Below are 25,566 nucleotides of genomic sequence, written 5' to 3'. Positions count from 1 at the left end.
AAGAGCCAAAAAAAAAAAAACAAAAAAAAATTTTATATGAAAATTTTGTTTCTCGATTTTTTTTTGTTTTTTCCTTTTGGATCCGAAAAATGTTTACAGCATGATTAAAAGTTTGCTCTCTTGATAGACAGTTTAGCTTACACATATACATACATATATATGCATGAATATAAGTATGTATAGAAAGCGTATAAATATTTTCAATTCGAATAAATTTTCATTTTAGTTTTCATTTGTTTTTCCGAAAGAAATATACGCGTATATGTACTATACAAGTTTAACGGGAACCAATTAATATAAAAGTGTGTTGAAAAATTGTCTTTGAGTTTATAATTGAATTTTAAAATTTATAATTTCAAAATTTTTTCTTAAATTGTTGGCGCAATCAATCAATCGGAATGGGTTATAGTATAAAGCAATATGAAGAACAATTTGCCAGCAATTTCTTCATACTCTGTAACTCAGTTGGTAAAACGTCCGCCTAAAAAATGGTAGGTCACAGGCTCGAGTCCAAACTCGAGGAGAAATTTGTTCCTTTAACTGTCATCCATCTATTTTGCAGTTATATGAAGAAATTTTCATATTATTATTCTTATAAGAATTAATAATAAATATAAACAACTACACGTTGTATTTGTAATTAGTTATAAATTGACAATGCCCAATTTCATTTCTTGAAATAAAAAGGAAAGAAAGTTTTAATTTTCTCATATTAAAATTAAAAATAAAAGGCAAGTTTAATGAGAGTAAACACTCGCTACTCGGCAGCCTCTCTATAAAAAGTCTAATTAAGCACAAAATAACTGCGTACATATTTTTTTGCTCTACTTGTATACATTAAGATTTATTCAAATCATTCACGGCCTAATCGTATATCTCGTTTTTGTATTTCACTTTTTATTTACTGAAGTTGTGCATTTTTTCTCAAACAATCGGCAGAATCTATCGCCAGTAAATAAATAATGATAAACATTTGTATACATTTCAGAAAGCACGAGATATTCAATAGGAAAATTTTTTTACAGTTGCATGGTCGATAATGCACCTTCTTCTCACTTGGTTAGTGAAATAGCGAGATACACGATTACGTCCTTTTAATTACAAAATTTTAAAGTTGAATGAAGCCACACTTTCTGATGATTACAAATAAAATTCTTACATAACTTACACATACAAGAATTTATACTAAATATTCCCATAATTTACAGGGATAATGAAAAAATTTTTTTCATTTTTTTATTATAAAAACTGTAGCTAGTGGTTTTTCCGATTTATTTTTCTTAATTATTTAATTTAAGTTTTCTTTTTCTTAAATTTTAATATGGTTTTTTTTTTCGTTTTTTGGCTTTCCTACTCTTTTTCTTTCCGATTTTATTTAGTCGAAATAAAAAAAAAAAGTTTTCGAAAATTTCTCAAAAATAAAATTTTTGTAGCCAGTGTCAGTTTGTTTACAAATGAAAACCACTTCTTCGGACTGTGTAAATCTTAAAGAAAATTAAAAAAAAAATGTTCGCAACTAAATTTTCCGGATAGTCTCCGAAATTTCAAATTGTTCAATATTAAATCAAACGTTGAATACAACAACAGTACGCGCATCTTATCATACGATTTTTTAAAACGCGTGTTGTTCATTTTTTATAAATTTTATTTTATTTTTGATTTTTTTATTCTCTATTGTATATTTTGTTATAATAAACATTTTTATGAAAAAAAATTAATGAAAATTATCTGAAATATAAAAATAAATAAATAAAGAAAAAAAAGTGTACAAATCAAATAAAAAATAAATTTTCACAAAAGAAATCTTTTTTTCGTAATTTTCTAAAAAAGAATTCAGAAAAAAAAACGCGAATTTTCAAAAGAAAAGTGTTAGACAATTTTTTTTTAATTTTAATAATAAAAAACAAATATTTATTTTTGTATGTATATAAAAATTTAAGCAAGAGAAGTGAAAATTTTGTGATAATTGAAAAATAAATCTTAAAAATATTGAAAATTTTTTTTGCAAAATAAAAAGAATTTTTTTTTTTTGAAATTTTATATTTTATGGGAAAATATATTTTATGGTAATTTTCTAAAATAAGTGCTCAAATTACTAGATCACAGACAAGTAGCATGCCGAATTACAGGAAAAAGGTTTGTACACATACTTTTGTAAATTTTGTTAAATTATTCTGTATTTTATTGCGAAGGAATTGAAATGAAATCAAGACACCTTTATTGTTTCTTTGCGTTCTTTAAATAAATGGGTACAAATTACCTCATTGGGTACTTTATTAAATTTAAACGAATACGTACTTAATTTCTGAATAAGGAATAATTTTTATTTAATATTTTATTTATTACATTTCTTGCAAACACCATTTTTGTAACTTTAAGTTTGTTGACTTTAACTCATGTCGGTTACTGCCTTTTGTATTTTTCCGAATTGCCTATAACAAGGAAGACAGCGAGAAGTACAAAAATTTCAGTAATTTAAGAGAATCTTAATAAGCAATTTACTTATTTTTATTAACTTGAAAAATAATTAAGAGAAGTTATTAATTGCTATTAATAATTAATTGGAAACAGCAAGTTTTTAAATTTAGTATATAAAGATTGAATTATGTATTATGCATGTACCGTACAAGCACTTCTGAAACTCAAAAATTTGTAGGTATACATTATGGCTTAACACCCTTTTAACTGCTTGAATTTCTAAATTGTGAATAATATCGCAATATATCGAAATTTATAATTTTCCTCAAATTCGGTTTATTTCGTAGTTTTTTTTTACATAAAAACTTCGCATTTTGAAATTTCTTCACATTTTAGTGTATGTACATTTATAATAAAAGAACTACAAATATTATTAAGAATAACCCCAAATATTTCATCTTTACAAATAAAAAAAAAAAGCAAAATTCTAATTAAATTTCGTCCAGCTAGAGGAAAACTGCAAACTGTTTCTGCAATTTTTTCGATTTTAGTTTAAGCACTTTTTGTTAAATTCGATTGAAATCAAAATAGTGCAGTATTACGAGTAATTTAATCAATAATTTAAATATGGCAATAATTCATAATTTAAATATTTTGAATTGAACTGAGGTGCAATATGAATACTCAATGTACGTACAATCATGTACAATAGAGAGACAAATAAAATAAAAATATATTGCGAAAATAATTTTTCACAGATTTTAATATTAAATCTTTAATAATTAAGTTATAAGAGAAATTGATATATTAAAGATAAATTTATGAATAAAATTCTAACCAAAATTGCAAAAAAGGTGATCCATTCCCAATATTTCAGTACTCATTCACAATATTTCAAAACTACTTTCTTGAAATTAAATTTATGACAAAATTTTGATTCTATTTATTCCGGAGTTTTGTCAATATTTTCAAATAAAAAATTTTCTTAACTGGAGTCCTCTTTTAATATATTTTGTGGATATTGGAAAATAATTAATAAAGTAAATATAAATTTATAGTTGCTATACTTTCTCAACTTATACTATACTATCCCGTATTAGATTCATCAGTAGACTATAATTATCCTGTATAGATTCATCAGCAAACATAAATTTACTTGAATAACATCTAGATATCCTTGGTTATATAAATTTTTGTATATACTGTTATAAGTCACACTAGTTCTTCAAAAAAAATGTCTTAAAATTTCTGTCAGACTTTTATCTTGTTATCAAAACCCATAATTATTTATCATAACTCTAACCTATTATCCCTTAAATAATGGTCGCTCTTTTCTAATTTCTGCTTATTCTCCGAAAAGTATGCAATATTTTTTTTTCGAAATACATATTAACTTTTATATTATATTGTTGAAATATTTCAAGTAGCTAGCTAGTCGATAATTTTTCACTTAAAGATTCACTTTCTTTACATTGAACTAACGGTATCGATCCACCTTTATTTCAAGTTGGTACGTACGCTTCTCACACAAAGAATAATTAAATTTTAAATTTGTATTTTGGGATCTACGAATTTATTACATTTTAAGTAAATATATTCAACAATAAATGCTTTGTCATGACACCATTGTTTGCAAAATCATTTTCTTAAATTTGAAAAAAATTTACCCAATTTCTTATTGCCCATGTTTTTTGCTTATAGTAGACATACGTTTTTTTGCTGTTAGAATAATAGCTTCGAACCAAAACTTTTCGAAATGGCCAATTAAGGACTTGAAAATAAAATGCAATCCAATATTCACACTCTTTCAGAATCACTGTCTTTCAAGTTTTAGCGAAATACAATAGCAAAGTATTTTGATATTTGAAATAATATTTTGATCAAAAAATAGAACACCCCTTGTGGCACAGATTCATTTGAGCCCGATTAGATAACTTGTTTGCTTCAACATTAATTTTATGTTTTCTAATCCTCACTCCTTTATGAAGACCCATTTGCTGCTTCCGAAATAGTCACGTAATCTCAATTACTTATCCATATACTAAATCAAAAAATAAATTTTAAAATGGAATTTTTATTAATATCATAAATTTTAAATAAATATCGAAATGAAACAAATAGAAGCAATCTGCCATTTTTTATTGCTAAATTAATTTTTAATTTAAAAATTTTATATGAATTTTTTATATTTAAATTCATTTTAATTTATTTTTATTTTCATTTTAGTAGAATTAGTTAAAAAATGTTAATGCGGCGGTAGCATATACGATACCTTTGTCATAAAAATCCCATAATTTAAATAAAATCAAAGCAAAAAAATAATATTAATAAATTTTCTGTGCTATTTGCTTTTATTTTTGAGTTTTTTTCTAATTTATTACTGTACTAAAAATAGTAAAGTATTGTTAATAAAAAAAGTATAATATTTATTACAGAAGGATTTGTTATACATATACTATTAAAAAAAAATATTCATATAAATGTACAAATAGAATACCTCAAATTCAAATTTCTTTTATGTTTAAATTATTGTTATGGTAAGCAGCATCTGACCACATCCAAAGCTTATATAATACACAAAAACGACAACGTAAGAATTTACCAGCAAAACAATTTTTTTAAAGGTGTTGAAGAACAACAAAATCTAAAAATTTCAAAATTTAAAATAATCCAACAACAAAACAATAAAAAGCTCTTCAGTAATTTAAAAACAACTAGAGAAATCGTGTCTCAGACGATATTTCATTAATTTTAAAAGAATGTTACTCTAAAGAAGTGGGTAACTTAAACTAATTTTATTTCTGCTTCAGCATACTGTTAAACAAAAACTTTAGAAATTGTAATTAAAACTTCAAATTACGTCTATATAACAAAAATTATTCTAAATATTTGGAAACAAATATAAGTAATAGAAAGAGGTAGATTCAGAGTCACTTTAATAAATCACATTCCTCTTTAATTTACGACATTACATCATTGCTTCGACATTTGTGCATGAATACCGAACAATATAGGAATATTCGCTCAGTATCCATAAAAATCTCGGAAACATGATTCTTCTAAAATTTCAATTTGTCGTTAAATAATTGCGTCGTATTTAGCAAATTTATGCATTTTTCTGTTCATATCCTTTCAAAATATGACAATTTCCACAGCAACAATTGTACAAAATTGTACAATTTCCACAGCAAAATATGACAATTTCCACAGCAGTAACTGTAAGAGCGGATGAAATATATAAAAAACTTAATTCTAAGAGAAATTAATTAAAGGCAGAAAAATTAATTAAAAAATTTTTCTCCTCGAACTGTACTCGAACCAGTGACCTACCGCTTTCTAGGAGGACGCTCTACTAACTGAGCTACAGAGGCATGAAGAAATTGCCGACGAAATGTTCTCTACATTGCTTTATACTGTAATCCACATGATTACTAAATATTTGTTTGTTTACATTGACTGCTACTATTGAAACACACAGTAGAGCACTGGTTCGGGTCCAGTTCGAGGAGAAAAATTTTTTAATTAATTTTTCTGCCTTTAACTCGCTCCTTTGATTACGTCATCCATCTGTTCTGCAGTTGCATGAAGAAATTTCCATTAAGTAAAATTATTAGTGCAATAAGCACATTACTTATTAATTTCACAAGTATGATGTTGTATTAGTAAAATTCATAATAGAAATTAGTTACTCACTAAAGTATATGTATATATGTATATATATGCAATTATACATATTTTAATATAAAATTTCAATCGGCCAGTACAAATGCAGAAGAAACGGATAGAGTGCAAATATTAAAAAAACTTTTTTTAATTAGCGAATTATAAAAAGTTCTTTTCTTCACTTTACAATTTTTTTGTACTTAGAACAAACTGAAAAATTACTGAATTCTCATATCGGTTTATCAATTGTTAATACTGTAGTACAATGTCCATAACATAAGTGTAATACTAATAAATATATTTAAAAAAAAAAATAAAAAAAACGAGAAAAAAAATAGAGTTGACCTTGTCAACTCTGTGATACCCGTAAACACATAGTACGTAAAATTTCAGTACTATGTGTTTTTCAAAATACTGGTTGTGCCAAACTACTATTGAAGTTGTATGGCAGCTACCAGAAAGAGCCAACAAATTTTGGCGAATTTTATCAAGCACATCGGTCCTACTAATATATTCACTTGTGTGAAATCTCAATATCACAGCTTTTATAGTTTCTAAGAAACTAGCCAAATAACTTTCGAAGTTGTACGGCAGGTACCAGAAGGAGCCAAGTAATTTCAACGACTTTTATGAGACACATTGGCCCTACTAATATATTCGTTTGTGCGAAATTTCAATACCATAGCTTTAATAGTTTCTGAAATATAGCCAAATAACTTTTGAAGTTGTATGGCAGGTACCAGAAGGAGCCAAGTAATTTCAACGACTTTTATGAGACACATTGGCCCTACTAATATATTCGTTTGTGCGAAATTTCAATACCATAGCTTTAATAGTTTCTGAAATATAGCCAAATAACTTTTGAAGTTGTATGGCAGGTGCCAGAAGGAGCCAAGTAATTTCAACGACTTTTATGAGGCACATTGGCCCTACTAATATATTCGTTTATGTGAAATTTCAATACCACAACTTTTATAGTTTCTGAGATATAGCCAAATAAATTTTGAAGTTGTATGGCAGCTGCCCGAACCGGTACCCCGATCATGTCCAATTTAAATAGGGTTCTGGCACTTACTACAATAAATCATTTGTGAAAATTTGGTGAACTTAGCTCAATTATTTTTTGAGTTATCGTTGGGACGGACGGACGGACGGACTGACGGACGGACGGACTGACGGACGGATGGACGGACAGACAAAGCTAAATCAACTCAGAATTTGACGCTGATCAAAAACATACACTTGAGCCTATATCTAACACCGTTATTTCTTAGCGTTACAAACGGTAAGGCAAATTTAGTATACCCTTCGAACATACGTTCGTACGGGTATAAAGACTAACATATTTGTGCTCGAAACAAAAATCCCAACAATTAATGTTAGTTAAGTGTTGTCTAGTGTTATAAAACTTGCAACGTTAAAAATATTATGACACAATCTGTTATTAATAGGCACAATTTTTTTTTCAAAATTTTGAATATCCTAAATCTTATTTATTAAAATTGCTCACATAAAGATTATTAATGTTAGTTAAATTTTGTACCAAAAAAAAAGTCATTTCATTTTATAAAAGACCATAAATTTAACACTAATTTGAAAATTATGAATACAAACAACTAAAGTTTTAAAAATTATTGTAATTTAAAAAATAATAAAATGAAAATAAAAATGAAAAATTACTACTGGTGCAATCAACAATAGGATATGTTGCTTTTCTCCTTTTGGATTTCTGCAATGTGATTTGGGAGTATGTGATAATACGTCCTTTAGAGTGATAGTTGTTACAGAAATTATTTATTTTATGGAGATCACTATCTCAACAATGATCAAAATCTCAATACAAATGAATTTTAGCAATGTTCATAAAGAAAGTCAAAAGGATTACTAATCATTACAATATCGAAATTTTATTTTAATATTATACAGGTAGAAAAAAATATTCAATTTTTAAACTTTATTAAAAAATAAATCCTCTTCGAATCACTTTTCATTGGTTTTGACCTATGTATATGGAATTCTTAAAATTCTCTGAAATTATCCATCATTTTATCCACAATTTTATATACGTGTCATATTACTATTATATGTGTGTATGTCTGCCCGTCAGGTTGGTGAAAAATCTTGTAACTAATTTTAAGATTACTTTCCAAAGTGCCAACTGCTCTGAAACTTTTAGAATAGAAATTCAGAATATAGAAATGTTTAATTTGAATATAAGTATTTAGGAATGCTACGCAGAGTTATAATTTCAATCAACTAAAACTTCGCAGACATGTATGACATTTTTTGCATTACACACAAATTTTTGATCTGTAAGAAATTAGTAAATAAATTGAAAGAGAAAGGATCACATGACATTTTCTTTCAATTTTGTAGGTTGTCGCAATTTTATATTGAACTCTTTTGTGGTTGTTATATACTAAAACTCAATCTAATTTAATAATACACACGCTTCCCTTGCATAAGTTCCATAACACAATTATACATTTTTCAAATGTGATTCAGAACTTTACTATACTATAAACTCGTGAAATATTATAAACTGGTGATTAAATTAATCATTCTATATTTTAATTTGTCTGTAAAATAAAACTACATTGTGCCACCACTTCCAACGGTAAAATTTTCTTTTATTATTTTCTCTCATCAAAGATTTTTCTGACACATTTTCAAGACGCATTTTTATTTATATATTAAATTACTTTACGGATCCTATTTAAAATATTTATTTTTAAAAAAAAAAGCCTTGAAAAAATTCATTTTCTTTTACATCAATACAACACTCATAATACAAGATCTATAGATTAATTAAATAGAAATTTTTTTTGAGTCATTTTAATATTCTATTCACCGTCATTCAACTATAAATTCAAAGAAATTAAAATTTTAAATATTATTTCCGCTCGAAATCATACACTGCTTGTGACCAACAATGCTCCCCCTCTTCTGTATACTATAATATTATATACTTTTATAATAATCTTTGTCAGATTTACAAACATATAATAATATCCTATTATTATAAGAATGGAGAGTATGTGTTGTATTTATGCATATTATAAAATATCTTATATAATATTAAAAATTTCTGTTTGCACTTAAAATGTCCACCCGCGTAATTCGCTGTCTTTCATATTTTTCTGCCTTTTTAATTTCTTTTTTTTTTTTGTCTTTTTGTCTAAAGTTAACAAAAATATTTTGTATTTTAGAACAATGACATCAAAAAATGAAAATTATTTTTGCAGTAGCATTCCATTTTTTTTTATCGCATATGCTTTCATTTTACGTTGATAACATTCTGAAATCAATCAGATTTGTGTATTTTATTTTTAAAATAAAATTTGAGTTAAACAAAAAAAAAATAAATAAAGCTGCTAAAGACGTACTATACGAAATTTGAATGCTTGTGGTTTAGGTACCTAAAAATGAGAACGTCTAGATGATATGATTAAATCAAAAAAAATTAAATTTAAAATTAAAGATAGAAAAATTACTCTTCTGACGGTATACTGATTTTTTCCCGGGAAAATCTTGACATTTTATTTGTTTTTTTTTTTTTTTTGTGTCATTACTTTGTAGGAAATCGGATTTTTGTTGTGCACATTACACATTTTATAAGTGATTGGTATTATGATAAAAAATAAGGAGTTGCAATTGCAGATTGGAGAATTTCACAAATAAAATTGGTACCATAATGTTGCAAAATTGATTTTGTATTTTAAACCGGAAGTACATTTTTGGTTTCTTTGATGTATTAAACGATGAATTTCAAAATATTTCCGCAACACAAGCAAATCTTTTTAGGACATTTATTTGATTAAAATAATAATGCCATATTATTTTCGCATTAAACAGTTTCTAGGTACAAACAGTGTTGCCATCCCATTGTTTCACTTGTATTTGCTTAAATATTTTTGGCCCTTTTTTTAAAATTTTCAAATTAATTTTTTAAATTTTTCCCTTTATACAAAATCTTTTATAAGGGAAATTGTTTACACCTAAAAAATTTTTCGAGTGTTCAATAAGTGTTTCGAGTGCTTTTCAGATTTTGTGAATTTAATTTTAAGTTATTTTTTGTGTTTGAAGTTATTTTTTTTGTTCAGTTAGTGCCTTACTGTGACTTAAGCACTTATTTGTTACACCGGAGCTTGATTTCAAAATAGTAGAATTTGATAGCTTATTTCAAAATTTAACTTTTTTTATAAATGTGACAAATAATAATTTTTAACAGTGCGGTAACCCTAGATGGAAATGAACGTATTTATTTCAACGCATCATCTTATTACTTTTTAATTTTCTTATTCAATCACCAAAAACAAGGTGCAAACTCATAATAAATTAAATTATCTTTTGAATCGCATAAATTTTGTTAAATTTACATTAAAATGTACATAAATGCTTCGTTAATGAAGGTGAAAATTGTTCACAAATTTTCAATTTATATATTAAAGTTTTTAAGATAAATTCACTACAGAAATTTTTTATATAAATTTAAACAAATAAATAGAGAATAGACACGTACATAGATACTGGGTTTCTGGTATATTTGAGGAGGAAGACTAATTAATCTCTGAAAAGCTAATTTCAGAATATATGAAATAATCTAATATAAGAATATAAGATTATTTGATACAGACTACAAGGAGAAAAACAAATTAATTAATAGAGTTAATTCATTTTTAGAAACTGAAGTTAATTACATAATTATTATGTGTAAAAGAATAATTGTGATATAAGTGAGTAAGCATTTTCAATATTCATAATTGCGCCAACTTAAAGAGCATATACAAGGATTTAAGAAAGTGTACCCAAAGTATGTGCAATAATATTGAAATTAAAGGGTGAGGAACCTTTATTTTCTTTTATATATGTAATGAAGTCTTTCTCACAAAAGTTTATTTTCGGTATTTATTTCTTAAATGGTTTTAAGTTGATTGGAGTTTTTATTTTTATTTTTTTGCAACTGATTTTTGCATTTTAAGAAACCATTTACATTTTTGCATTTTTCGCAGTTTTTGAGATTTAAGACTTTAAGGATAAGATACCGAGTGTATAACACATTTTCAAAATAGTTTCTGTTCAAAAATAATTGTAAAAACCAAAAACAAATTCTTTTTTTAAATTGAGTGCAAAATATTTTAAAATATGAAACGAAGCGCGTGCTATGCAATTACTATAAATAATTACTCATACATACATATGCGTAGATTCAACCAAAAAGGGAAAGTAAAATAAAAATTTTCAATGCCAATTCAAAACTAATAAAAATATCTTCACATATATTCTTGCATACTTTACCTAACAAACTACACTACATATACTAGTTTCTATTCAGAATTTCAAAAAAAAAAATTATCTAAGTGGTGAATATCATAAATATTATGAAGCCAAAAGCAATGAAATTATTTTTAATGTAAAAACATGTTAATTGCACTTAACAAAATTATTCATTCATTAAATTTTTGGAAAATTCTCCTAATAAAATAAAAAAAAAAGTTTTTTTCAAAAACTACACGATATACGCGATATTTTAAAATTAATCGGTTGCAAGCTTACCTCACCAACTACAATAAACTAATAATTAATAATGACCGACATTGCAATGAATTTTTTCAAAAAATTTTAAAATTTTTATCATGCCAATTTTTGTTTTAAATTGAAAAAATATTGAAATGTAAAAATTTAAATACATACATATGAAAATTTCAAAAAATAATGTTATGGATTTGTAATACGATTTGTCATATTTCAAAGAAAAATTTTTAATTGTTTAAATTAAAAAAAATTACACTCCCAATATCATATTTATTTGGACACATACAAATTCGTAAAACAGAAAATTGAATAGTTGCAAAATTGTCACCAGTTGAACACATACAGAAATCATGTGTAATACCACTGTATATATGTATAGATAGTGTATAGTGACATACAGAAAACAATTTTTGAAATTATACAAACGAACTAATTTTGTTGAGTGACGCTATTGTTAATTAAAACTAATTGCTCACTAGCGCCACTTAAACAATTCCTTCTATAATTACAAAAATAGATTTCTTTATATCGTTATATAAACTATTTGTTATGTAAACTACAATGGTAATACTAAATATTTGTACCAAAAGGTTTAAAAAGAAAGAGATCTCTTACATTGGCCCAAATCTCTAACACTGAACATAAATTTTTGATACCAAATAATCAAATTCTCTTCACTACAATGTATATCCTTATAAAAACAACGTTTTTCTTGTAAGTTGCGTAAAATAGCATAAAAATTGTTCAAACACTCTCAAATCAAATAACGCGTTTTATGTTCCTAGTATCGAGGTTTTCAAACCAAAATATGAATGATTCGCCCACAAATATTTCAAAATACCATAAAACAACTATCAAATGTTTTTTAAAATAACATTTAAGGTCCTCTTATAAAAACCTATTGATGTTACTATTTCCATCCAATTTGAAAGAAAATTATTAATACTCTGTGTTTCTATAGGCTTATGGCCAATTCAGTGTTTCTATAATTATGGATAATTTCAAGAAATAGTTAACGAAAATACAATCTCTTTTAAAATAAACTGAGTGATTTTCACTAAATTTACACACTAAGCTATCTTTGTGTAAGCATTATTCGAATTTTATTTTGGAAACCTAACTCAAATTTTCTTATTATTCAAACTTGTAACAGAATTAGGCCAAAAATCATAAAAGTGTGATAAAGTTCACTTAGCCATATGCTAGCTTTGTTGCATATTAAATGCATAAATAAGTAATTCTATACAAATTTAAATATAGAACATTTAAATTCTAAAATAAGATTTAGATTTGATTCTCTTAAATGAATCTAAATTTAATTCAAAGTAAATTACATAAGAAATCCCAGGAAAAAAAAATCCATTTACAAAACAATCTATTTTTATACCACACCACGTTCTTAAACGCCAGACATTTTAATTCCAAAAAAAAAATCTTTTTAATATTCTTCTTCTTTTTTCCTTTTATTATTACAATAATAACAATAATTGTACTATAAAAAAAAATTTTACATAAAAACTATCTATAAAAATTAAATTTAAAAGTTTTTTTTTATCTAAATGACTAGAAACACTCATTGAAAATTAAGATTATTCGAAAGAGCATATAAAAGCGGCACCTGGCCTGATTGCACAAGTAACAAATAAAATTTTAAAAATTTAACATTATTAATTTTAATTATTAAAACGTGTGATGAATATAATTTTAATGAATTTACCCAACAGTAATTCAGTTTTTCTTTATTTTACTTAACCTTATGAAAATTCTAAATTCATTCTAGCACAAATAAATTTGGAAAACGATTGTCTATTTTCCATTTTAAAATAGGAGCATACCGTGGATTTAAAATTGCAGTAATGTTGCATTGCTAAAAAATTAAGCATATTTGCTTATAAGATGAATTTTGTAATGATATATTCAGTGGGTCAGTGGACAAAAAAATTTACTCTAACTTCCAAATTTTCATCGATGAGCAAATTAACAATACTTTTTAGAGTTCTATTTGGCCATTGAACAAAAAGAAAACATATATTCTGCTTACCTGTGACAAATGAATGTAAAAAATCAAGTCTACCAATTCAACCCCAGCTATGGTGCTCTGTAATTAGCTTCGTAACGAATGTCAAGTGATGTGAGTGTAAAAAATATAAGTGACGCAAAAGAGATTTGCCATTTAAATAGAAACAATTTGAATTTTAGCTAGGCTTGAATTTTAAATTAAAAAAAAATATTTTACTATAAAGAAACTGTTTTTTTTTTAATTCTAATATCATGTTTAAATTTAAAGAAATCACCTACGCTTACCAAAAATATTTATTTTGATTATATGGCTTCAATTCGACAATCCAGTCGTTTATTTTGCATAATTCATTGATACTACAGTCTGGTTCGTTATTCACTTAAAAATTCTCGTTTTTTCAATTGGATTTTCACATTGTTTCTCAAAAAAATCAACAGAACTCGTCACCTTTAATAAAAAAAAAATAAATTAATAATTCCTAAATTTTGTGTTTCGTTTTAAATACACGCAATACGAAAAAGCTTTTTCTACTCAAAAATTGCATTACACGAATTATTGTAAACTTGGCAAGTAAAATAGCAAGATGACTGATCTAAACTAAATTTTATTTTATAATCATACTTGCATTTCAGTAGTACGTTCCATTCACATCTTGCTTATTCTGCAGACCAATTTTCAGTCTTTTTGATAAATAAGATTCATTACAAAAATTGTAAAAAACTTTTTGACAAAGCTTTTGTACTCATCAAAAAATTTATTTCAAATTCATATTTCGAACAGATTTCATATAGGTATTTAAAAATGCAATAAACATGGCAATACTATTTTATCAAGATAAGTGTCAGTACAAAAAAATTATAAATCAAATTTATTTATTAAAAATATTTTCAGAAAAATAATTAATATGTTCTTTGCATTCTTTACAAAAATTCAATTAAAAATTAATTAATAATTTGAAGTATTCGGCACTAAGTTCAAAGAATTCTATGCTTCTTTATTATATGTATGTACCTAACATGAAATTAATTATGTGTTAAAGAATGAAGGATTAACAAAATGTAATTTACATTAAAAAAAATAAAAAATATTAAAAATTAGGTGAAAAAATTTACGTGATAATTGTAAATCTTCGGTTTACATTAAAGACTCATTTATATTGCAGTTTTTTCGTATTTTTTTTTCGATTCTTCATTTTAGCTGCTCTATATTGCACAATAATTAATCGTGAATGATGCAACATAAAATTAAAATCATAAAATTACATGTAGATTAAGAGTCTTTAGTAAATTATAGTCTAAAGCACATACCGACCAATCAAGGACCCTCTGCTCTTATCTTCTATGTTTATCTTTAAACATTTATCCCTAAACAAAAAATCTTTTTGTATTAATTAAAATGTAAAAGATTTTATAATACAGTAAGATTATAACTTGGAATATATATATAACATTAGGCGGGGTATAACTTCTCAATTTTTGTACATCATATGGATAAATCTTGTTCAAGGAAAAAATCTGATGGAAAAGCTTATCACTATAGCCTCAGAACAATATATAACGAAATTTTTAGTTGCACTAAAATAAAATTAAAACGAGAAAAAAAATAGAGCTGACCTTGTCAACTCTGTGATACCCGTACGAATTTGTTAGTCTATGTGCGAATAAAGATGACATAACTGACTATGGGACAGACTATGACTTTAAGTTGCCGTATCACCATATTAATTTATGCAAAATTTCACTGCTATGTGTTTTTCAAAATACTGTGTGTGCCAAACTACTATTGAAGTTGTAATGCAGCTACCAGAAAGAGCCAAGAAATTTTAACGAGTTTTATGAGGCACATTGAACCTGCCAATATATTCGTTTGTGTGAAATTTCAATAACATAGCTTTTATAGTTCCTGAGATATAGCCAAATAAATTTTGAAGTTGTATGGCAGCTACACGAACCGGTGCCCCGATCATGTCCAATTTAAATAGGGTTCTTGCACTTATTACAATAAATCATTTGAGAAAATTTGGTGAACTTAGCTCAATTAGTTTTTGAGTTATCGTTGGGACGGACGAACGGACGGACAGACAGAGCTAAATCAACTCAGAATTTGACGCTGATCAAAAACATACACTTGAGTCTATATCTAGCACCGTTATTTCTTAGCGTTATAAACGGTAAGTCAAATTTAGTATACCCTTCGAACATTCGTTCGTACGGGTATAAAAATTGCTTACTAGTTTCACTCTGTCGGTCGGCCCGCTACGTTATTTAATCCACAATTATTTTTAATTTTCAATAATATTCTTTTTCTAGACGGTTAGCTTTTTTCCAACTTCATATCACAACCCGAACGTTGTAAAATGATTAAATTTAAAACGTCTTATATTTGCGAAACTGCAAGATTTTCCAAATTTCTATAAAAGTAAAAATTAACCGTCGAATTAGAACATTATGTTAAGGCTCTTTTTTTTCATCCTGAATATATGCAATAATTTGAAATAGTTCTATTTGTACATTGTTTTGATCCAGTTGCATTAGTAGTAATTAAAAAAAAATTTACATTATCAGGACATGCCCTCAGGGTGTTAAAACATCCGAGTATTTTCCGAGTAATATAAATTTCATTTAATCTGTTTTTATTAGTTATTTTTTTACTCTCAATAATTCCGCCAATAAATTCAAGGATATTCGAAAACTCGAATAATTTAATCTCACTTTACACAACTCTAAAAGAATTTTCATTGCAATGCAGAATATACGAAAAAGAAATAAAAATTCTGGGAAAATTAGTTCAACTAGATCCTGTTAATACTTTATCCTAAAAAAAGCACGCAGTTATGTTTTATAAATAATTTCAGAGTATGTATGTAAATATACAGACTGTTCAATTAAAATTAATTTAGTTTTTATATTGTATATAACCGCATTATTTAGAATTGTCATCATCATATGTGCTTTCCAAATGAAATTTTAATTTGAAACCTATAATTATATGGAAAATCGAAAGAAAACCTTATAAAATTTACCACAAATTGAAGAGGGGTAACATAAAGCACCTGTTAAATTAATTTATCGCTTAAATTTTAAATATCTGAAAATTTATTTCCATGTTCTGGTGCTACAAATATATTTGTATACATACACATGTATGTTCATACATATTCACCCCATACACATATTACATCCATATGTATACAAGTTCCTGAGTATACAAAATATACACAAAAGCTAAAATTAAATTTACCAACCTATTCGCATTAATCAAATTGACTTCTGGTTATGTTTTTAGTTCATAAATTTTAAAGTTTCACCAAAATATTTTAAAATAAAATTTTCAAAATTATTTAAAACAATTTTTTTTTGTTTTTTTTTTCTTGTTTCATAAAACAAATTGTTATTGATTTTCGAATTTTTACTTCATCTAGCCAATTTAATTTTTCTGACTGAAATGATTTTTTTTGTTTTTATTTTTGTAATGTTTTTAAATTAGTATAAGGAAAAACATGCTTGATTTAAGAGAGGGAACATTATCATCAATAATTTTGAAATAAAAAAATATTTAAGTAAGTAAATTGAAAATTTTTTTGCATTTGAAAATTTTATAGAAAAGGAACAGAGAGGTATTGAAAGTTTTAATTTTTTAGTACTGAAATTGAATTTGATCATATTAAGAGTTGTGACAATGAGCTCCGATCAATTGAAGAAATGTTGTATTCTTGGGGCCCTGATTGAAGAAATGAGTACAAATTATTACGAAAAATTCCCTCTTTCAGACCGAAGCCCGTAGTAATTCCAGATTTTAGTAGTTTGTAAAAATTAATACATAATTGAATCTGTTGAAATATGATTTTTTTCCACGTTCTTCCTAGTAATCATCTCTCAAAATTAATAAAATTTCAATTTGCGGATTCTTTTATTTTTGAAACTGTAAGCTTCTTTGAAATTCTATAAAAACAAAAACTGAAAGTAGAAGAGATATAAGAATATTATTTGTTTTAACACACCAAATTAACCATGCAGTTGGATCGCATTATCTTAAGCCCATCTTTTAGACTTTCCTATTTCTCCGATATCAAAGAATGGCTTTAACACTACATTCTTTGGATTGATACTTAAATTTCGTAATAAAATTCATATAAGAAAAGAACCTGAAGAAAAATACATGATTTAGCTTTATACTGTTGTTACAAAATTTATTGGAAGAAAAAATTTTTAATAAATAAAATAAAATTTAAAATTAAATTAAATATAAACTAAGCATACCACATCTTTTAATTCTCTTTAAGTGCAATACGTATACAAAATACATATGTATAGGTATACAAAATTAAGACGTACTAACTACGAAGAGCAAAAATCTAAAAAAAAATTTTTAATTCTGAAATCAAACACATGTGTATTAAATATATTTGGGTCCATGTTCTTTTAATTAAAAAAATTATCAAAAACTGATTAGGTCCAACGATGAAAAAAAGTGTTTCCACATCTCACACAATACATAAATTGTTTCTGTTGCTTGAGGTCAATGAATTTCAAAATGGTTTGCTACAGAGTCTTATATTACTTTTTGATTCGGCCAAATTTATTTTAAACTTAATTTTGTGATTTTTTTTTCATTTAACCATAGTCAACTGTGGATTCAATGTTTGTTTGAATTTTTATTAAAAATTTATTGAGTAATCAGTAAAAAAATTTTATAATTAATTATACATATACAAATTTCAATTAAAATGATCATGTGACTTTAAGTGGAGTATGGTCATAAACAAATTTTTAAAATAATTTATTTAGCATATTTAAATATAACAATAAATTACAATGAACACTTTGAAAAAAAAAAAATTATCGCTTCCATTTGAATATTGGTTCCAGCCGTAATCCAGCCGTTTATAAAAAAGTGCCCAGACCTAAATGAATATTCGTACAGTAAAGAGTATTGGTTCCAGCCGTAATCCAGCCGTTTATAAAAAAGTGCCCAGACCTAAATGAATATTCGTACAGTAAAGAGTAAATACGAGTATAATTATTAGAATGAATGCGAAGTTGTGTTAATATTGAAACATTTACCGCAGCAAGTATTCAGAGATGAAGTAAATGGTAATTGCATATGAAATTTTAGAAATAAATTTATAGTTTTTACAATACGAGTCTACTATTTCTAGTCAAGTCTACTTGATTGATTAAAATAAAAAATTGTCATAGAAATATTAGAAAATTTAACATATGCGTACTAAATTTAATGTATGCGTACACGCAATTTCGACATTTGTTTTTTTCATTCTTAAGCAAAATCCCGGAACAATAATTGATATCTAAATATTGCCCAACATTGTTTGGAATCCCGATATTGCTTACGAAACTATTAAAATATAAATTTCTAATTTCAGTACATATTTTCCAATATGGTTTTATTTAGAACTTCATATAAAATCTAAAAATATTTAACTAAAATTTAAATGAAAATATTAATATTATGTGTTTATTTTGACAGTTAAATTAATTAAAAATCAATATTTTCTTTTCGCGGATTTATTTAACAAGACGATAAAAAGAACAAGCATATGAAAATGGTTTGAAGTATTTTTTTTTTTGTTTTTGTTAAATTCATAGTTTGTTTATGATTTTTCCACTATTTTTGACATATTGAATAATTCGACATTTTAAGTCAAATTCTTTTTTAATTTAAATTCACACATACAAACACAACATGCAGATATAAAAAGAGTACCACGCTTCGCACCAAATTAAAATTCCAAAAATCTTTAATTGAAAATTTGTCGATCTAAAAAATTAAATAAATTTTGATCAAGAAAATGTTTTCTAAAGTAGCACATTTTCTCTGATAAAGTTGAGATACTTTTTAAGATGACCATCTTCAATATTTATTTTCATTAATTTACCACAATTATGAAATTATATAATTACAGCTTCTAAAAGAAACATTTTTTTATCAACTAACCGTCTACTCTGACACAAAAACCAATTTCAAAAACTATTTTGTCACAATGCTTGCCTTTGCTGTTCTACAATTAAATAAACAAGTTGTAATTTGTTTGCGTTTGTATTTTTTGAATTTATAAAACATAAGTACTTGTGTTTTTGTTATAATAAGTTGTTAAAGACTTTGGAAGTCCATAACTTATATAGAGATTTCTCGGAAAAATATTCATTTGAATTTAAAATTTTAGTTTTCTGCCTTAAATGATGTGGAAACAATTATTGTACATTGCCTTCTGGCAATATACGCCAGAGTAAACACCAAAAATTAATTTATTTAAAAAAAAAATTATTAATATAAAATTGTCAAAAAATGTAGAATTGAGGCAATTAGCTTCAATTATTAGACAGTGATAATACATTTAAAAACCTATTTATATCTCATGTTACATTAATATCTTTCACACCTGCGGTTGGTTATTAATTTAATTCTACCCGCAAACATTTCTAATGTCAAACTTAGATAACAAATTTTAAAAATTATTTATTTTGTAAAGAAAAGCGAATACTATGCCCACGAAAAATGCTTCACATGTAGAATAGAAAATATTTAAAAAAGCAACATGGAATGAAAATTTCTATATAAATAATCCTAAAATATAAATTTTTCTTATAACATAATCGTAAAATACTTAAATGAGCTCATCATCTCATTTTTAATTGATAAATAAATTAAAAAAAGAAAACAAATAAACGCAAATTATGAACTAAAAATTCAATAATATTTAAATTGGGCAATAAACATAATTTGTTAAGTTGCAGTTTATTTTATAAATAAATATAATAAAAGTGATATATTAATTATTTGACCTAATTTATAAAACAGACATAAAAACAATTAAAATTATTCTTTATTTACAAAATATAAGGAGAAAATAAGAAATTCAGTACATACATAAAAATGTAAACATTTTACCGGATAAAAGTCCTTCAACCTTCAATTTCCCATAGCGAAAAGCTTCTCATATTGTTTATTAAGTGTACTATATGTATATATACATATATGACACAGATATAACACATAGTACTCGCAAAGAATTTAAATATTATATATCATGTTACATGTATAATCCATGACCTTCTCTTATTCATTAATAGTACTCAAATTTCAGGGTTATGTTTTCACATTTCAAATTTGTTCAATAAAGAAAATATTAAAGCAAGTTCATATACTTTCATTTCGAGAGAGAAAAAACCCACTCATTCATTATTCAAATAAAAATTGTTTATAGGTATAATATCACACTTTTATTCGCAATATTTATTTACAATTTTATGTATGTACATTAAGTTTAAATATAAATCTATACCTATAACATATCAGGAGGAAGAAACTCATTACACAAAAGTCAGAAGCAAATAATGCAAGAAATTTTAAGAAAAGTGAAATTTTCTCTATTAATCATAACGATATAATTATAGTTACAAACCATATAGTTATTACATAGATACAAACATAGGTTATTGTATGTATATTTTGTGTATATATTTATATAATATACATACAGATACATACTAATATGATATAAACAAATAACAATTTTAGTTCCATTTTTAATAAATTTCAATTAATTAATTAATTACCTTTATATTACTATTTGAGTATAACAATTTTTTGTGACACAGAGAGTTAAAAAGGTTTGCCAACCATGTAGTGTGTTATTCAAGTATAAACATAATTGAACTTGATAGTATTCAAACATTTTGTTAAAAATGAAAAAAAAAGAAAAATTTATAAAAGAAATTTTTAAAGATTGCAGTGCAACATATGTATGTATGCAGATATATATGTAAGTAGTGTGTATTGCATTTGCAAACACACTTTTATTTTTTATGCATTGCACGAATGAATTTCATAGGAAAACTTGTCTTATATTCTAAATTTTTATTATTAAAATAATAGAATTTTGACTACTTATATCTATGTTATTTTAAATAAATAATTAAGAGGGTTTTTACCGTTTTTCATGAACCTTAACACTTTCAGTCTCATCCTCACAGATGAACTCAAAAGGAACATACACATTACTCCAATTGTAACACCAATTAGTTTTAGCAAATCCAATTTATTAGCTTAAACTCTTACCGCAGAGAACACAAAAAGAGCTTTCGTTAAGCCCCCCTGAAGTCTAGCTTTATTTCCTAAATTTATTAAAAAAGATTAAAAATATTCGGTTTTTTTCTCTTTGGCAGTAATTAAATTTATCTTAAAGTTATAGACCTTTAAAAAAAATTGCTGCATTAAAAATGTTTCCTGAAGATTCATTGGAGTTCAAAGTGTTAATTAAAATAGTATAGCACTGTATGTCTATATTACCATTAAAGTCATACAAATTTACTATACAAATTCTGTATAATCGTTTAAATATTAAATGTTTTCTTGACTTGAGTAAGCTTAAGAAATTCTTAAAAATTAAAAACTTGTGGCGGCTTGTGATGAACACACTTAAATACATACATATGTGTGTATTTGAGCACATTGGTTTAACAATAACATTATTAAAATGTTAGCTTTACAACAGCTTTAAAACGGTAGTAATTTTATTGTTATACAATATAAAATTTTACGTAAAAAATACAAAAAGATACTGAAAACTAAAATTTTACCTGTATAAAGAGAAACTAAATACGGAACATGTGAAAATCACAAAATCTTACAAAACTGTAAAAAAATTATACAAAAAATTCTTTAAGATTACTTCCGTTTTACAAGTAAACAGTCAGCAATAATTTCAAAATTTCCACTGATTTGTTTCAATAAAACTAAATTTTTTGTTTTTCTTTTTTAATTTTTCTTTATTTTCGTTTCTCTTTCAGAAGCAACATAAAAAGAAACGTCCGCATAATGATAATAACAACAATAACGGAGTTAATAATAATTCCAGAACAAAATCACCTCTTTCACCTAATCAATCAAGTGATGATTCAGATGATGAAATCCAACAGATGAATACAAAAATAGTAGCAAAATCTCAGCTGCCATATGAAATAAAATTCTCTGATATTATGGGACGTTATTTAGTAGCATCAAGACATCTTAATCCTGGTGAATTAATAATTCAAGAAGAGCCATTAGCTGTTGGACCTTGTTCCGATTCAGATCCAGTTTGTTTAGGTTGTTATCATCCAATTGAATTTCCATTTTTAGATTCGCAATTTAAGTAAGTGTAAAATAAATTAGAATTCATTATAGTTTTTTAAAAATGTTTCCCAAAATTTTGATTTCAAAAATAGCCAAACCAATGGCTACAGTTTCCGAAAATGGAAATTTTTCTAAATTTGAGCTGATTGAATTTGTGATAATTTATTCCAACAAAAACCATAATTATTTTGAAAAAATTCTTAAAATGTTCGGTATCTACGATGCCTACCATTAGACTTCTAAGAGAAAAGCGATGTGAAAAATTATTTAAAAAAAACGAGTTTAAATCATTGTGAAAACCGAAATCACAAAGTGATAATGAGAACACTGCATTCATTGCATTGATGTTTTTATACTCAACTTCTGTAAACTGAGATTTTATAAATATTTTTCATTATAAGATTATCTTAAAGCTTACTTCAATGTAACAATAACGCCAATTATTATTACAATGCCATAAAACAATTTTATCAGAAAATTAATATTCTTCTCTTTACGTAACAGTTTAATATAATATTATCATTTATTTATTTTTAGGTGCCCCGGATGTAGATGGCCACTTTGCAGTGCAGAATGTCCTGGAATTTATCACGATAATGGCCATAATAAATTTGAATGTAAGCTATATAAAGAAAAAAATATTGCTGATCTCGTTTATGCGTGTAAAGGAAAGGATGTACGTTTTCTTTATGAAGTAATATTACCATTAAGATGTTTATTACTTAAATTATGGAATGTTGAAAAATGGAAAACTCTTCAAAAAATGGAACATCATAATGATATCCGAAAAAAAATTCCGTCATTATGGAATCGAAATCAGGAAGTTATTGTAAATCAACTAAAACTTTCATGGAAAATTAATGATTTTACAGAAGATGAAATTCATACAATTTGTGGTGTTATTGAAGTTAATTGTTTTGAAATTGGTCAGTTGGGAGCAAAAGCAAGAGCAACATATCCTTCAGCGTTTTTATTATCACATGACTGTAAACCAAACACCACACATACAGATAATCCACAAAATTTTGCTTTAACAATTCGTGTAACACAATCTTTAAGCCGAGGTGATCCAATAACACTAAGTTACGCTTACACTTTTCAAGTAAGTTTAGAATATCAAAAATGGATAAAATTTTTGTTTGGAACTAACACCTAGTTAGAATCTTAAAGAAGTTATGAAAGTCTCATAATAACATCTCAAGTTCTTTAGCATTTTGAGAAATTTTCCCAATAAAGGAAAATATTTAGAATAGGCTGGTATTTTGCGAATTTTGGCTTATTTCTTGTCATCTACCTTTTTGCACAATAATAATTTTCCAGATATATTCTTTCTCGAGCTTTGTTTAAATTTCTTTAAGTTTAGTAAAAAAATTAAAAATTTTTCTTAAAATTACATACATACATATACATAATATACACATATGTACATACTATGTAAATATCTATTTTTTTTTTAATTTTTGCTTGATTTTGGATATCATGTACATATGTACATGGGTATGTTCATTACGTACATCCAAATGTTTTCAAATTTTAATTAAACTTTTTTCTCGTTTTAATTAATGATTTTATTTTAACCGTGATTAACCAGGGCACATTGAGAAGACGTGAACATTTGCAAGAAGGGAAATTCTTTTGGTGCTGCTGCGATCGTTGTAAAGATCCAACAGAATTGGGAACATATGCAAGTGCTTTAAAATGTCCGAAATGTAAAAACGGTACTGTTTTGACAGAAAACCCACTAGAACAGCATGCTGATTGGAAGTAAGTTCAAATTAATTATTTTAAATACCTTATTTTTAACTATAAAATGCAATTTAATTAAAAACAATTTGTTCACTAGCTGTAACAAATGCGATTATTCAGCAAGTGGAAAGTCAGTTAGTGCTATGCTGGAAAAATTATTTAAAGAATTAGATAAACTAGATCCACATGACATATTAGCTTACGAAGATTTTTTAAACAAGTAATATTTTATAAATCAACACAAAATTAATAAAAACTACAACTTTAAAAAATGATAACGTATTTCTTAGATATTGTAATGTTTTAACAAAGGATCATTATTTAAATGTATCAGCAAAATACTCATTGTGTCAACTTTATGGTAGAAGTGAAGGTTACTTAATTCATGAAATGCCAATGCAACTTCTTGAGAGAAAAGAACAATATTGTAGAGATGTGTTAAGAATTGTTGATATTTTAGAACCAGGGTTATCAAGACTAAGAGGTAATATAATAATAATATAACATTAAAAAACAGATTCACTCTTTTAATTTTCGAAAATTAATTTTTAGGAGTAATAATGTATGAGTTGCATGCTCCAATTATGATTCAAACGACGAAAAAATTCGAAATGAAGTTAATTAATACTGGAGAATTAAGAAAGCGCTTGAAAAAAGTTATTGAATTACTTGAAGAAAGTTATAAAATTTTATCGTTAGAACCTGATGGTTCAAATGAATGGCAAATGGCATTAGCCGCGAAAGATGCATTAAAGAGAATCGGAAATGTTTAATTAATTGGGTATTTCATTATAACGAAAAAGAGTTTTTTATTTTTATAATTGAATTCTAATTTTCAAATAAAGTTATTTCTAATAAGCATTAAGTACCATGAAATTTAATTTTTTACAGTAATTACTGTAATTTTTAATTACAGTAGTTTTATACATTTATTTTACACAGATCATTTCTATTATTTTATACAATACAAAGAAACGTAAAATTCGTTATAACTTCTCAGCCATTTAAAAATTTTGCATATTAGATTTTTTTTTTCAATTTATTTAATT

At 25.6% G+C, this 25,566-nt stretch overlaps 1 protein-coding gene across 2 annotated transcripts; it reads left to right on the top strand.

The window, feature by feature from the left end:
• Positions 1-259: 259 nt before the first annotated feature.
• LOC129606360 (SET domain-containing protein SmydA-8) lies at positions 260-25,382 on the top strand. 2 transcript variants are annotated; one of them, XM_055516659.1, is made up of 8 exons: positions 260-491; positions 1,756-2,136; positions 22,447-22,790; positions 23,309-23,873; positions 24,363-24,535; positions 24,615-24,737; positions 24,808-25,001; positions 25,070-25,382. In XM_055516659.1, the coding sequence occupies exons 2-8, from the start codon at positions 2,116-2,118 to the stop codon at positions 25,288-25,290; spliced, it is 1,641 nt and encodes a 546-aa protein (XP_055372634.1). In that variant the 5' UTR covers positions 260-491; positions 1,756-2,115; the 3' UTR covers positions 25,291-25,382. The 2 variants fall into 2 exon arrangements, with proteins under 2 accessions (XP_055372634.1, XP_055372635.1); XM_055516660.1 differs by lacking the exon at positions 1,756-2,136.
• The last annotated feature ends 184 nt before the right edge of the window (positions 25,383-25,566 follow it).

The sequence above is a fragment of the Condylostylus longicornis genome, unplaced genomic scaffold, assembly GCF_029603195.1.
Source record: "Condylostylus longicornis isolate FDR11 unplaced genomic scaffold, ASM2960319v2 ptg000018l, whole genome shotgun sequence".
NCBI classification, from domain to species: domain Eukaryota; kingdom Metazoa; phylum Arthropoda; class Insecta; order Diptera; family Dolichopodidae; genus Condylostylus; species Condylostylus longicornis.
This window is presented reverse-complemented; position numbering and strand designations above follow the sequence as displayed.